This window comes from Aphelocoma coerulescens, chromosome 17, assembly GCF_041296385.1.
Source record: "Aphelocoma coerulescens isolate FSJ_1873_10779 chromosome 17, UR_Acoe_1.0, whole genome shotgun sequence".
In the NCBI taxonomy this organism is placed as follows: domain Eukaryota; kingdom Metazoa; phylum Chordata; class Aves; order Passeriformes; family Corvidae; genus Aphelocoma; species Aphelocoma coerulescens.
This window is the reverse complement of record NC_091030.1, coordinates 3,054,425-3,070,515: the sequence shown is the minus strand read 5'-3', so window position 1 is coordinate 3,070,515 and position 16,091 is coordinate 3,054,425. Positions and strand designations below refer to the sequence as shown.

Genomic DNA, 16,091 nt, shown 5'->3' with positions numbered 1-16,091 from the left:
TTTTCCCTCCCTGACTTTCATTAAGCAGAGGTCACTGCCTGTGCACAGCTCTGGAGAATAAAAGAGACATAAAAAGGAACTTGAGTTATGCCGAGCGCGCCCACAGCAGCATGGTAATTGGGATCAGGAGTGAGCTCTGGGAGTGAAACTCCTCCTCTTCCCCACTCCCAGCACTCAGAACAGTGCTGGAGCAGGGAAGCTGAGCCCATTTGTGCCAGGAATCGGAGTGGAGGTGTGCTGCAGGACCACACCTGATGTGCTCCCAGCGCTGGTGCCGCGGGGCACCGTGAGCCCCCCGAGCCCCCGCGGTGTTGACGTCAGGTCTTCATTAACAACTGTTTTGCGCTGGAGATCTACTTATATTGGGCCACAATACTTGCTAATGTAGCCAGAGCCATTCATCCTTTGAAGGCCCTTTTACACTGTCAAAACAGCAAGGAAGGGGCCTCCGTGCATTAGAAACCAGGCCCAAGGCACTCAGCAGCTGAGTATCAGTCTTCTGTTTTTTACATGAATAGTCCCATTGAAGTGAATGAGTTTATTCATTCAAGTGAGGCAAGTAAAATTTGGGCCATGGTGTGCACTTTGTGTAAAAATATCTGCAAAGATTTACAGTATTCCCACACACAGATAAGATTATACTTGGCCAATTTTACCTCCTACTTGTCTTGCACAGTGACCCAATTTCACAAATTGATACAGGCATGGGTCTCTGGCCGAGCAGCGCTGGGCTCGGCGGTTCTGGAAGTTCAGCACGTGAGCTTTTCCAGGATTAGTCACTAGAATAATACTATCATCCTTGTTTTGATTAGCAGATCAAAAATTTGGGCATGTTTTAGACAGGATCATTTCTATGTTTCAGTGACATTTTTAAATGGTCACGGCAACATTTCTGTATCCGTTAGCAGTGGGAATCTCATTTTAACAAGGAATTGGACTCAGAGTATTTGAGGCTGTCTCTTTAAATCTCTTCAGTAATACTGAGCACACAGATTTGAAAACCCAAAGGACTTTTTTTTCCCTGGAAAATCATTCTTTATTTAACATATGATAACTCTGTTATGAAATTTTAGATTTAGCAGGCTATCCACTGTGTGTTATTTAAGAAGCAAGCAACTAGAGGTTATTAAGAACATATTGATTGAGTTATAAGAAATATGTAATAAAGTCATATTTGGTTACACAACAATTAACTCTGCATCAATGTGTTTTTTAGAGGCAGATGGCATTTATTTAACACACAATAAGCATCTTCTGAAATCTAAATTAAATTGGAGAAACTTAATTTACCTAAAAATGATTATGGGCTGAAAAATTCTGAATTAAATTTCAGAACTACACATAAGTCCTTTTCACAGGTAGGGAATAAAAGGATTCGGTTACAAAACTGTAATTAAAGCAAACACTGTTCAGAGCACAAGACCTCTCTTCATCAATTCCTAACAGGATTTGATTTCCCTCCCCATATTAATCTGCAATAAGGGTGGAAAATCTCATCTGAGCAGAAAATAACAGCTCTCTGCCTAGTGGGATAAAGTGCAAGCTGGCCACTGAAATGGCCACGGCGTCCTAGCAGTGCTGGAAGGAGTTTCATCCCTGATGGAGGCAGTGATTTCAAGGTGCTCTCCCAGCACAAAGCAGCAGTGCTGAGGCAGCTTTTTGGGTGCTAATACGCTTGTAAATTTGGCCTCCTGTGCTCTGAAGTGCTGCGGTCCTGAAGGACACTCCAAGTGTGCTCTCTATAAAACAACAAAGCAAGAGGTGGAGAAGAAATGCAGACGGGGAGGTGAGTTAATGGTAACGTGAGAAGGTCAGTCATTTGGGAAGTTCTCTGCCAGGACTCCCATAGCTCCTGCAGCTCATCCAAGAGCTGCATAAGAGCATTTAGAGGAACTACCCAGTTACTCAGGTCATACTGGGGCAGAATTGCTCCAGATATGGGCTGGAGTGAGGTGCAACTCCTGCCCAGAGCCCTATTTTCCATTATTGATATCACATAGCTGCATGCCTGCTAGACAGGAACACACACCCCTACCCTGACCTACAGGATGACATTCACATCATACCCAAGGGTCTGGGACTCTGCCTTGTTCAATTCCCATCTCACATCTACAGCTCAGGGGAGGAGGGAACATTTTTCCCTGTCCCCAGCCCAGCCACCTCCTCGCCCATGAGCTCTGTGTTGTAAAAACAAGATCCACTTTGTCCTTGCAAAGGGAATGGGCAAGGAGAGGAGGGGGGAACATGCAGGCACAGCCGAAGCCCACAGGTATTCGTGAGCAGCAGCAACAGCAGGAATCACAGGGCCGGAATCTTTGATTGAAAATTCCTCCCGTAATATATGGAGAAAGATTTGCCCTTTACATGGCAAATCAATGGCCTTCAACTGAGTGCTACAGGCTGAGAAAGGAAGAGCAGACAACAGATCAATAACCTCCTCAGTATGAACCAATTTAGGAAAGAGCCTTAACCCAGGCTGAGCACAGCACATGACCAAGCTGCTCCTCCTGGAGCGGGGCCTCTGGTTCTCCCCTTCCCATTTTTGCAGCACAAGAGTACAGAGCAGAGCATGATCACCTTTCAAAGAAGTGGCCATCAATGGGTGGAAACCACTCCAGGGTGACAGAGGTGGAGGTGCGAGCCACGATCTGGGGGGCGATTGCGACGGGAGCCGGTTTCTTGGTGGGCTGCCAGCTCTGGTAGACGAGGTCCAGGTAGCAGTGCATCCTGGCCACCTGGTTGGGCGTGAAGGAGTCGGTGCAGTCATCGTCTGGAATTCAAACAGAAGCCACATCAGCCACGTGGGAGAGGAGGCGGGAGCAAGAGGGAGAATTACGACCTGGTGAATGGCAGCTCTTTGGAAGGGCTGGGCTGGGATCCCACAGCACTCCAGAGTTAATGGTCTGTGAAGGAATTAGCACAGCCATCACTTGTGGAGGCAGGTGAAAGGAAAGAATGGCTAAAAAGGAAGGAAATAAATCAATAAATGTTCCCTCCCCCTGACCTGGGACACACCTGAAGCACCCAGAGATCATCCCTAAATGAGGCAGAGACACAGAGGGGAAGAAACAGAAAGCCTCAGTGCAGCACCTTCTGGTCAGGATTTGGGCCACCAGTGGAGTGCTGGTTTAAAAGCATTTCACATTTAAAAGAATAACTCTGAGAAAGGATGGAAGGGTAAAGGATGGTAGTGTAAGGATAAAGCACTGACTGGGATTCATGCAAACTGTGGGCAACAGACTCTGTCAGATTTCTTAGATTAAAACACCACAGAATTTTAAAAATACGTAACTTTTGAAGTTCTTAAATTTTTAATGAACAAATAAAAATGTTCTGAAAGGTCAATTCAAAATATTACAGGCACTGATTAAAAACGTACATTTTTGGTGCAAAAAATAACTTTAGTTCTGTAAAAAAATTCCCCCGTTACCACTATGATTCTAACGTCCTTCTGAAATTTTCACAAACATTTCTCGATATTTCATATTTCTCTTTCATTCAAAATGGAGAAATAACTATGCTGGATGATTTCCCATAAATACCCATTTCTCATTTTGTCTTGTTTTCCTCAAACATGATTTGGCAACAAGAACACATCCAGTGCCCTCTGAACACCATACAGCTTTACAACTACAATGCCCCAGAGAAGCAGAAAATTGCTGTCTCTCTATTGTGCAGATCCCAGAGGGAATAAATGTTGTGCAAAGTCACCCAGCAAAGCTATGCTGAGGAACTTGATGCTGAGCCCTTCAACTATTTTTCTGGTGTTCTTCCCATCAGATGAAAAGCTCTTGAAAACACAGAGTGTTCCTTCACATGTGCCTGCAGAGTTCCCAGCCCAGCAGAGCTCGGTCCCAGCTGGGATCCAAACAACAATGACAGTTCTGCACAGGTCAAGTGCTGCACTTCCCTGGGAAGATGCAGGTCACCGGAGGCTGCTCGGGGAGTCGCGGGTAAGTTCAATATGGTGACAGTGGTGCTCTGATGTTTGCGAGTCCGTGCCCTGTGGTACTCCAGAGGAACAAGAAAATATGAGTTTCTTCTAAAGAGAAGTGAGTATTTGCTGGCTAATTTAAAACCTGGCCACATCTCCCCAGAGATGCAGGCAAAAGGAGACAGCTCCAGCCGGGATCCTGCTCAGGCTCCAGCTCCCCCACAGTAGGGACACACCAGCTCACATGTTTCCCTGTGTCTCTCCCAATTCCACTGAGCAGTGACACTCCTCTGATCAAACATGCACAGCAGAGAGACAGACACCACCCGCTTGATAAAATCTACAAATCCCTGTGGGTATGCAAAAAGCTGCTTTAATGTGACATCTCTGGATTTCCTCAATAATTATCGATGGTCTACCCCTGAGCATGCTGTAAAAGCCATAAATATTCTTCACGGAAGCACAGAAGGAGACAAAGGCCCTTAATAGCCATCATAAAAGAACAATAAAAAATATATAGGACAAAGCCATGAGACAATGGCACAGCAGCAAGATGACCTGCATTCTCAATCTGTTTAAACATCAGCACAGGCTGTGTCCTGGGGGAGGGAGAGGGAGGAGAGGCGAGGGAGAGAGGTGCTCCACTCAATATCAAGAGAGGTTCAAGATCCTCAGATAAAGTAATAATTGGAGAAATTCTATACTTTGCTGGGATGAATACTCCAACGGAATTCAGAGGAAGAACTCCTAATGATTTCATGAAAAGTCATCTAAAAAACTAACTTATCTTTTATTTGGGAACACCACAGCTATTTGGACTTGTAAAAATAATTTACAAGTCCTTTTTCTCACACTACCTAATCTTTTGGCCATTGTAACTTGTAATTCCAGGAAAACTAAAAATTAGCTAAGTCAGTGCTTTGCTCAGGGCTGGGGGTAACTGGGCAGATGGATGGGGCAGGGACAGACAGACAAACACAATATGATCAAGCTGTACATGAGCAGCAAAACAGAAAGGAAAGAAAGGCAATTCCTAGAACTGCATGACCTCAACCTACGTTTCAAAGGTATTTTGACAGCAATTTGATACCCTGATATATTTTACTCCACTGACAACAACAGAAAAACAAACAGATTCGTGCTTGAGCTCTAGAGATACCTATCATGTCGCTTCACTTAATTTTTCAAGGAAAAAAGCAAAGGTTTCATCTCAGAACACCAGCACACGTGTAGCTCCCAGGAGCAGATGGGTATCTCTGTGGTCTGCCTCTGCCTCGGCTCCTGAGTCAGCTGGCAAGGCAAGTTCTCTTTGGAAGAAGAGAGCTCAGAGTTGTGAATTAAGCACGCTCCACCCCTCACCACATCCACACGAGCAGATTTGGTGGGGGGATTTTGTCATCTGGGGTGGCCCTGCCTTTTCTGGGGGATAAGAGGTCCACCACGAAGCTGGCCCAGGTGCTCAGGCTCCCTGCCCGACCACAGGCACCACAGCACAGAGCACACCGAGGAGCTGACTCGGTGGGTTTGTCCCTGAAAGCACCCTCTAAACAAATAGAAAAATAGAGAGAAAACTCGGCAACACTCTTAGCTACTGCCACGAAGGGCATAAAAGCATTTCTGTTATAAATCATTTCAATCCATGCCCCAGATGCCATTAAACACTTTGCTTCTCTACAGTTTTATTACAGAATAAGCAATCCTGTGACCTTTTGAGTGGGCAATATGTGTTTTTTCCTGGAGTAAAAAGGTGCCCTTCAGTGTCTGTGAGTATATTGGTTGCCTTTAAAATGTTGTTGATGCTGACAGCTCACTGTCATAGATTGTCACCACAGAGAGACCCTGTGGCCCAAAATAAGGGGAAATATGAGTCAAGGTATCCCCTGTTCCTTCTGAGAAATAACAGAGGATCTTTCAGCTCCCCTTGAGCTTCCAAGGGTGCACCAAGGACCCCCAATCCAGCCTCATCCAATTGGACAGGGTCACAGAAGCAAATGCCCTCTTTGGGATATGCTCTGTTGGTAGGAATGCCAGAACCTGGCACACCTGGGCAGCAGAGCTGTGGCTGAAGAACTGTAATCACGTCAGCTTTCACTTTGAGGGGTGGCTTTACCACACTGATATGGAACCTCTGTAGTTGCACTCCCAGTACAAACCAGGACAGCACACTGGTAGTCCTTGACCAGGCAGAATCCCACTATTCACATTCTACTGATGGAACTGGGATGTGAGTGATTCCAAGTCAAACTTGGACATGGCATTTCAACAGACACCTGGAGGCACGAGCAGGGCTTCAGGAGTTGTCCACTTGTCACAGGTTTATCCTACAGCCTTGGCGGTATCAATATCACCTGTTTTTCTATAACTCCTTGGGAGAGTATAAACGATCTCTGGATTTGAGTTTTTGAAAGATCTCATAGAGCAGGCATCCAGATCCCAGAGAAATAGGGTGTCAGGTTTGCCGTAGAGCCTTTGGAAGCTGTTTTCTTAATGCTTATCTCATTTCTTCCATCCCCCAAACCTTCTGCCTAGTCTTCACATGAAACTCTGCGAAGCTGGGGAAAACTGGGATAAAAGAAAAGGAGAACTAGAAGGGATTCAAGCCCGGTCCTAGACCTTTATCAGCATAAAGCCCCACAAGAAATAGACTGAGAAATCAGGGGTAACACTGCAATTCTTCACTCCTGCCCAGCCACAGACTTCCCCAGCAACCCCAGAAAAGCCCAGTACCTGCGTAACTCATGAAGTTGCTGAAGGGTGTGTTCAGGAAACTGTGGAAACCACAGGTGTCATTGCCAGGCCCAGGGTCCCCACACAGCTTGTGCTTAGGAGCAGGGTTGGTGTCACTGCAGAGGTCCCCAGTCTCGAAGGAGGGCTCTGTTTCCATGCACGGGTCGCTGCAGGAGAGGATCTCGGAGATCCCCCGGAAGACGTGGTAGAGCCCCAGGCTGTGCCCGATTTCATGGATCATGGTGTGCGTGTGGCCAGGGATTCCGTAGAAGGAGGGATTCAGCACGATGCCACCTGCAAGGGGAAGAGAGAGCAGCACCTGGGTTTGCCTTGTGTTCCTCAGGACAGCAGGAAAAAGGGAAAAGAACACATTCCTAAGGGTAGGTCCTCTGGCAGGTCATTGGATCTTCTGTGCACAGACAGTTTTTTGCAGAACTGGACACATTTCCTGCACAGCAAAGTTTCATCTCACCCTTAACTTGGGGCTCTAAGGATGAGGAACTGTGGGACAAAGCTCAACATCCTGAACCAAAACCACTGCAACAATCAGTCTTTCAACTGAATAAGCTCAATTTGGGTTTTTTGTTAACCTAGAGGAAAATCCTGCATGAAATTACTTCCTACTATGCAATTTCAGATAATTTCATGTGCTTAAAGAGTGTGACTCTGCCCAGATAGGTGTAAGCAATGTATTTGACACCAAGAGTCAAACAAAACACACCTGGAACACTCTGTGTATATTATTCCATAGGGTAAAGATGTGAGAAAAGCCTATTAACTTCTGAAACACCCTGAGAATTGCAGAAGGCGGCACCAATATTTGCAAATTAAGAGCTGGACAAAGCAAAGTGAGAACACCCAAGGCTGGAGCAGTTTTTGCAGGGTGTCAGGGAGGCAGCTTTGGAGTAAATGTCAGAAACACACTGTTCATGGACTCAGACAAGCCTGGCTTGATCTGAACTGCACAGTCCACTAATGAATATGCATTAAAGTCTAACATGTCAAAAAAATGAAATCCTGTAATGTGATAACTCTAAAAGAACTGCGTGGTTATCAAATGTTTGCAAAGAAAACTAACGGGGTTTTTTTGTTGTATGACTTAAGGGATGTTTAAATAAGCAAACAGCAAATTAGTGAGGATTTACAGTACATTGAATTAATCATATGAATCATATTTGTAGCTCAGTTAGGTGTACCTTTGTATTTAAGATATGCTTGATATTTTCTTTATTTAGCTTGTTGATCTCAACTTTTCCAAGCCTTTTATTTAAAACTCTTTTTGTGTCCTGCCTACCATGAGAAGAGGAGACTGCTTGTTAAAGTTATATTGGGAATATAAATCTTGGACATGGTACTCTAGTAATTTAGTGACAATGAGGAGAGAAAAGGTTTTGGCAGGAGGAACTTTATCAGTGACTGTAGCGCAGGGAAGATGAGATCACCGGGTTCCGATGCACCATGGACTCTTCATCCTCATCTGTCTGGAGACTTGGTTGTAACAACCATGAAATTAGAGGAAAATAAGACCATGAAGTTCTTAGGAAGTCCTCTAAATTCCACTCTCAAACAACACAGAACCAATTAGGTCTATACCATCCCTCACACACACTGGCCTGCTGCCTCTTCACAACCCCTGATGACATGACTGCCCCAGCAATCAGTGTCAGCACTCAACATCCCTACGGCTGCAAGGATTTAACTCACATCTAATCTGAATTGATTTTTTGGCAATTGAAGCTCATGACTTCAAGTCCTTCCTCACACAGATATGAAGAACAGAAGATTCTCCTCCCCTTTCATCAGCTTTTATGAGATTGTCATCAACCCCACTTCAGGCTCTTTCCCTTCAGAGTCACTGTAATCCCTTCAGCCTTTCCTTGGAGTTCCTTTTCCTAGACCTCCCTGACTGTGGTTCTGCTTTGATTTTCCCCATTGCCTCACGTTTTCCTCCAAGAACATTGTCCAAAACACAAAATGCAGGACTTCATTTGAAACTGTGTCAGTGCTGAAGGGAGAGGAAGGAGCACTTTGGATGTCCTGAAGGGACACACACATGAATAGCAAGAGAGAAAAGATCTTCCCTCCGAGCAGGGGCACATGAGGCAATATGCAGAGGGTGGAGACGAGTCCCATGGGCATGTACAAATACACAGAGAGTACTAAGAAAAAAGAATAGAAAATTTAAATACGTACACAAAAGAGTGAATAAAACCAACCACGCTGCAGCATCTTTTCTATTACGCCACACGTGGCATCCGCACCTCCTTTTCCCAGCACGGAACTGTTCCTTACTCCAGTTCTTCACATTCCCAATTAATTATATACAGACATACCAGTATGCAGCTCCACAATAAACCCATGATTCCTCTCTCTCGCTGTCGTGGTTTGACACTGGCCCAGTGCCAGGCGCCCACGAGAGCCGCTCGCTCACCCTCCCCTGCCACAGCTGGGCAGAGGAGGGAAAAGGAAAAAAAAAAAAAAATTAACGAACACTTCATGAGTGAGATAAGGACCGGGAGAAACACTTCAAGGGCAAAACAGGCTCAACTTAAGTTGCTAAGTGAATTTATTACTAACAGAATCAGAAGAGGATAATGAGAAGTAAAATAAGCCCTTAGAACACCTCCCCCCCCAGCGCAGGGGAAAGGGCACAGGGGTTTGGTCAGCTCATCACCGGGATTTCCTTCCGCTGCTCCTGGGAGGCCGTGGGGTCCCTCCCACGGGAGAGCTCTCCTGAACTTCCCCGCCGTGGGTCCGCTCTCAGCAGCAGCCACAGCGCCCGTGCTGCAGCCTGAGCCCCTCCCACGGGCACAGCCCCCCGAAACTGCAGCGCCGGGGGTCACTCTGCCCCGGGGTGCAGTGCCCCAAGTGCCCCTCTGCATCCCCCGGGGATCCCCAGGGGCTGCGGGTGGATCTCTGCATCCCCCCTGGATCCCCAGGGGCTGCGGGGGGATCTCTGCATCCCTCAGGGATCCCCAGTGCTGCGGGTGGATCTCTGCATCCCCCAGGAATCCCCAGGGGCTGCGGGTGGATCTCTGCATCCCCCGGGGATCCCCACAGGCTGCGGGTGGATCTCTGCATCCCCCAGGAATCCCCAGTGCTGCGGGTGGATCTCTACATCCCCCATGGATCCCCAGGGGCTGTGGGTGGATCTCTGCATCCCCCGGGGATTCCCAGGGGCTGCGGGTGGATCTCTGCATCCCCCGGGGATCCCCCCAGGCTGCGGGTGGATCTCTGCATCCCCCGGGGATCCCCAGGGGCTGCGGGGGGATCTCTGCATCCCTCAGGGATCCCCAGGGGCTGCGGGGGGATCTCTGCATCCCCAGGGATCCCCAGGGGCTGCGGGTGGATCTCTGCATCCCCCGTGGATCCCCAGGGCTGCAGGTGGATCTCTGCATCCCCCCTGGATCCCCAGGGCTGCGGGGGGATCTCTGCATCCCCCGGGGATCCCCACAGGCTGCGGGTGGATCTCTGCATCCCCCCTGGATCCCCAGGGGCTGCGGGTGGATCTCTGCATCCCCCGGGGATCCCCCGGGGATCCTCACAGGCTGCAGATGGATCTCTGCATCCCCCGGATCCCCAGGGGCTGCGGGTGGATCTCTGCATCCCTGTGGATCCCCAGGGGCTGCGGGTGGATCTCTGCATCCCTGTGGATCCCCAGGGGCTGTGGGTGGATCTCTGCATCCCCCAGGAATCCCCAGGGGCTGCAGGTGAATCTCTGCATCCCTCAGGGATCCCCAGGGACTGCGGGTGGATCTCTGCATCCCTCAGGGATCCCCAGGGACTGCGGGTGGATCTCTGCATCCCATGGATCCCCAGGGGCTGCGGGTGGATCTCTGCATCCCCGTGGATCCCCAGGGGCTGCGGGTGGATCTCTGCATCCCATGGATCCCCAGGGACTGCGGGTGGATCTCTGCATCCCCGTGGATCCCCAGGGGCTGCGGGTGGATCTCTGCATCCCCATGGATCCCCAGGGGCTGCGGGTGGATCTCTGCATCCCCGTGGATCCCCAGGGGCTGCGGGTGGATCTCTGCATCCCCCAGGAATCCCCAGGGGCTGCGGGTGGATCTCTGCATCCCCGTGGATCCCCAGGGGCTGCGGGTGGATCTCTGCATCCCCCGTGGATCCCCAGGGCTGCGGGTGGATCTCTGCATCCCCCGGGGATCCCCCCAGGCTGCGGGTGGATCTCTGCATCCCCCGTGGATCCCCAGGGGCTGCAGGGGCACAGCTGCTCCACCGTGGTCTCACCACGGCCTGCAGAGGAATCTCGGCTCTGGCTCCTGGAGCACCTCCTGCCCCTCCTTCTCCACTGCCCTTGGTGTCACCATGTTGTTTCCCTCACATGTTCTCACCTTCTCCTCTTCTCTGACTAGAATCCCAAAATCTTGTGACTTTGTTTTGATTTCCTTCTTAAATCTGTTACCACAGAGGCGTTACCAACCTCTCTCACTGGCCCAGTTTTGACCAGTGGCATGTCCATCCTGAAAGCCATCAGGGACTGGCTCTGCCAGACATGGTGGAAGCTTCCAGCAGCTTCCTCACAGGAGCAACCTCTGTGGTCCCCCTGCTACCTAAAACCAGGCTGTGCCAAAACAATACGCTCACCATCTTACAATACAAGCTCTGATTCCTCTCATGCTTGGTCTCTACCCAGGTGGAGCCATTTACACCCAAAGAGTACCCTAACATGGTTTTGGGGATTCTCTATCCTAAAAATAATTCCAGAGTTTGTTTCCCAGTGGCAGGAATATTGGTAAAATTCCACAGCAGGATGTGCCTTCAATAGAGGCTGCTTAAATTGTTCTGGCATTGCAGAACCCTGAGGCAGCTGGAGAGGGAGATTTTATTTTTGCCTTTGTTGAAAATTTATATTTTTTATAGCTGTCAAGAATCTAAATCAATTGCAGTTTTACAGAAAAGATAAACTCCCTCACCCAGACAATCTCTATCCCAGCCTTTAGATCTGCACCACAGGACATATTTCATATTTTTTATTAAGTACATATTGGATTTATAGAAGAGAGTAAAAAAGATTAAAGATGAATTCTTACAAACCAAGCACAGGTCTGGGAGGGCTATTATGACAGGAAATTATGAGCATTATTTATTTATTTTTTTACTTTTTTTTTCCTATGGCAAGTCAAATTTAATCTGTTGTCCAATGTCTATTTTTTTCTTGTGAGATCTTTTTATGGTCAATGAACTCTGTCATTGCTCTGTAGGAGCTGAATTTAAATTGTTTTGCTCAGGCACGATGCTGACAATTAGCTTAACGAAGTGACAGAAGAACTCATCAGGGCTTTGGGAGAGCCCCAGCCCTCTTGCAGAAGGTTCTTCTTGGCGCTCTGGAGCTCTCCCCTTGTCGTCTGCTCCCTCCCAAGGCAACACGAAGGGAAGCTGTGAAAGTCCTCATTTAGGGAGGGAGCAGCTATATTGCAGCCATATCTTGGGCAGTGACTCTGGGGCTAATGTTTCACAGCATCACAGCATGTTCTGGGTTGGAAGGGACACACAAGAATCACTGAGTCCAACTCTTCAGTGAATGGCCCATACAGGGATCAAACCCACAACCATCAATCCACACTGATTGTCATCCCAAAGTGATAAAAATCCCATCACTGTGGGTGCTGCTCAAGGCTGGGGTTAAGATCTGTCTTTGCTTTTGCCAGATGTTGCCTTGAGGAACGGTCACTGGTGGGCATTTACTGAACCTTCTGGTTTGTGTGCTCCCAATAGGTGCCCACAGAGATGGGGCTGTGGACAAGCCAGGGTGGAAGTGGCTTCAGCTCCAGTTGGGCTCAGCAGGAGTGTCAGTGTATCAGTGCTGCTCCTTGGGAAGGGAAGCTTGCTCACACATCTTCCAGAGCAGCTGCAGAGCTGGGTGTTGTAATAAAACATTTACTAAACTGAAGGAAGGCAGCCAGTTCCAACTGCTTGGTCTGACCATGGAGCCTCTCTCTGCTATGGAGACAGGTGACCATAAAAACATGGTGACATCTCATTTTTGGGGTATTTTTGACCATGAAAAAGCCCCCCTGACTGATGGCTATAGCTCAACTTCCATTGCATGTTTTAGGACAATAAACGCTGATTGTTCTCCTCATTTATGTTTATGTTCCCCATATCTTTTTTTATTTAGCTCAACATGAGGTTGGGTAATATAAAAACTAGCTGAAACAATCTGTCACAAAGATTTAGCTTGGATGAAACTGGGCTTCACTTCTAGCCTAGGAAGGTCTGCACGAGCTGGAGAAATGTCTGGAAAACCAATGAGAACCCCTGCTCAGAGGAGATGACCAGAGCAGGCTGGCAGCTCGAGGGAGGTTTGTGAAATTATAAGAAGCTCACACTGGCTCAGTCAGTGCCTTCTGAACCTTTTGAGGCTCCTCTGACATTTTGCAGGGAACACAGGTCCAGTGGCACTGCAGGTGGCAGTGAGTCATTTGGGAGGCTGCAGAGCTTTGTCTGGATCCCTGGGTTCCAGCAGCAACCTGGTTATGAAACACACCAGGCAATCTGCAGGGCAGTGAACTCTTTCCAGTTCCACTCAAATGAACATTAGAAATACAATCCCTCAGCAGTTTTCTCTTTCGCACGTTGGTAGAGAAAAACAGCAGCAGATTTTAGCTACAGTCTGTGAGTTAATTGAATACTTGCTAATGAACTAAGGATCAGATCTTAGGCTAAGGTTAAAGATTCACCTCTGCCTCATCCCCACACCTATCCCCCAATCTTCTGCAAACTTCTCCCATGGAGTGAATGCCCTGTAAAGTAGCTTCACTGAAAAGGTGAAATACTTTCGGCTTGACATCATCTACAAATACCATAATATGCTTTGGGTTTATAACCTAATATTTTCCTGGTTGTGAGCCAGTATCTGGGAATCGTGAAATACTTTTTTTCCCCTGACTATATATTAGAGGAATGATAAGAAATCAGAACAGAGCTTAATGCATATTTGTCTTTCCTTCTTAGTGCCTCAAAAGAATGCTTTGCAAAGAAGAAACATCTTTATCACTCACCTAGATGCATCAAGGCTTCTTTGTCCCAGGGCCAAGTTGCCACTCCAGCCAGCTCTTCCTCAGAGGAATTGGCAAAGAAGATGTTGAGGTGTGTGGATCCATCCAGTTTGAGTATGTTCTTAAGTTCATTGACATCTAAGTATGCTCTGTAGAAAAAGAAAAGCATTTGTTTCCTAAAGGTGACACAAAAGCAACAAAACCCTGAAGAAGTGCTGCAATCCAGGCAAAGGTCTTATAATATCCTGCTTTTCAATCACCTGAAATGTTTTAATAACCCACTCCCAAACTTTGATTACTTTGCATTCACGTAGTGAATCTCATCTAAAACTTCAGGGCATTGATTAACTAAGGCCACAAAATCCAAGGTAAATACATAAAGCTGTCCACATTCTCAAGGTAAGTATAGGAATCTATTTATTATGAACGTAATTAACCAAGTATTATGGTCAGTAAATCTTTTTACACCAGCAGTTAGCTTGCACATTTCCTCTAAGCTGTTCGCTGTTGTTACCTCTAATTTTCCTTCACAGTAACGAGTTTCACATCCTCAGGCTGGCACCACAACTAACACCAGCTCACAGGGTCACTCCTGTAGCACCAGTGGCAGCCACTTGTGCTGAGACCATGTGGCCTAACCCTGACATCCCACAGCTGGTTGGGAATTGTTGTTTCCAATAGGCAGAGGTTTCCTTGCACGAGCTCTCTGCAGGAGTGGTACCATACCATGACATAAATTCCTAAGGCTCCTTAGGTCTTCCCAGGGTGAGCAGCATTTCTCTAAGCTTTTGGGATGCCTGGAAATTACAGAGCAATCTGTTTGCAGGCAAGCTAAGCCAATCCCTTAAGCTTGGTGGCTGTTGGAGGTATTTTTTACTCCTTTGAAGGAGTAGATTTTCTAATACTGAAATACAGGAGCTGCTTGGCAGTGCACATACCATGGTGCCACACTGATTGCACTGCTCTAACTCACAGTAAAGCTGGAGAAAACAAAATATAAGATTAAAGCCATTGGTTCTGTGTTTCCATCTCACACTGGCTTTTGATATGAAGTGTTGTGATAAGAGAAAAGTTAGAAGAGGAATATGTTGTAGTATCTTCACTTGACAGGTGGAGACCCCAGAGACAGTGATCACCCAGAGCCAAGCACGGTTCAAAGGCTGTAGGGAAAGGACACCACGATGGTCTTGAGCAGGTGGATTCCTGCTTCCTGGAGTCCCTCCTTGTGTGTGTATGTGGGTGTGGGTAAGGCTCACGTAGCTCTCCCAAACCACACACCCCCACAGGCTCTGAGAAGGGTTTCCTGCACACTTTGCAAGGCTTTTGCTCCCAGAAGGGTGAAGAAAAAATAGGGGAGTTGGCTCAGCACCAAGATCTTTTTGTCCTTCCCTGGAGGACTCCCAAATGGAAAACACATTCATATTTCCACAATAGCTTCCCCTGCCACTTGCTGAAGTCATTGCCTCCAAAATAGATCATGGCTGGGTGTCCCCAGGCCCTGGCTGAGTCATGGACGAACATGTGCTCTTTGGGGACACCAGTGGAAGGGGATGTTTCCATTCCATACAGTGTTTATCTTCTGATCAAATGGGGATGACATCCTGAAGGACAGGTCAGCACTGTGACCCTTTACACATTTCTCATTTCTCCAGTGTTCCCAACACATCCATGGAAAACACACAGACCTTCCCCTTAGCTTCTCAAACTTGTCCTGCCTGCATCTGCACAATGCTCTGAGGCTCTACACAATCTACTCCCAGGGTCTTCTTTGTGCCTTAGAAAGCATCTTTTCCAAGCATGGGCTCCTTCTTAGACACATCCACGAGCAATAGTTTGAAATTACATGTGAGAACTGATGTGCATTTCCAAATGCCAGTGTGAGAGCACTGGGGGAATGTGTGACAGGGGGTGGTGACCATGGGGAGGGGACAGTGTGTGCCTGCACCTATGGCAGCATCACTGACAGTGAGCAAAAGTGCAAGAGAGAATGTGGGAGTGATGTGATGCTCCGTATGAGAGAGGGGGGCAGAAACAGAAGCACTGAGTCTGATTAGAACAATGTTTATGTGCTTGTATCACAGCGGGAAGGAAGGTCCTGCTGCCTGGACGGAGGCGGCGGCTGTTGACTCTGGATGCAGATGCTTCATGCACATGCAAACCCCTCTAGGAGTAACTATAATCCAACTCCCCCCCTGAGATTACCATTTTTATCCTTCCTCTTCTCTTATGGTTTCAAACAATCTAAACTAATATTTCTTTATTCTCAGCTGTCTCTTTGCTTATCGTTTACACAATCCAATCCCCGTCTATCTCCTCAGCGCATGGCCACAGTTGCTCTTTCTCTTCCATACAGCACATGTGCTCCAACATCCAGGGCTACATGGATTATTACTGCAGAAAACATCCAGAGC

At 47.6% G+C, this 16,091-nt stretch overlaps 1 protein-coding gene across 1 annotated transcript in view; it reads right to left on the bottom strand.

Annotated features, from left to right (window-relative positions):
• Positions 1-16,091, bottom strand: part of PAPPA (pappalysin 1) — a 182,085-nt gene that overhangs the window by 116,622 nt on the left and 49,372 nt on the right. Inside the window, exons 3-5 of the mRNA XM_069031458.1 lie at positions 13,684-13,829; positions 6,662-6,955; positions 2,578-2,770 (exon numbers count right to left, since the gene is read on the bottom strand). Coding sequence (XP_068887559.1) covers positions 2,578-2,770; positions 6,662-6,955; positions 13,684-13,829 — 633 coding nt within the window. The remainder of the gene's footprint in view (positions 1-2,577; positions 2,771-6,661; positions 6,956-13,683; positions 13,830-16,091) is intronic.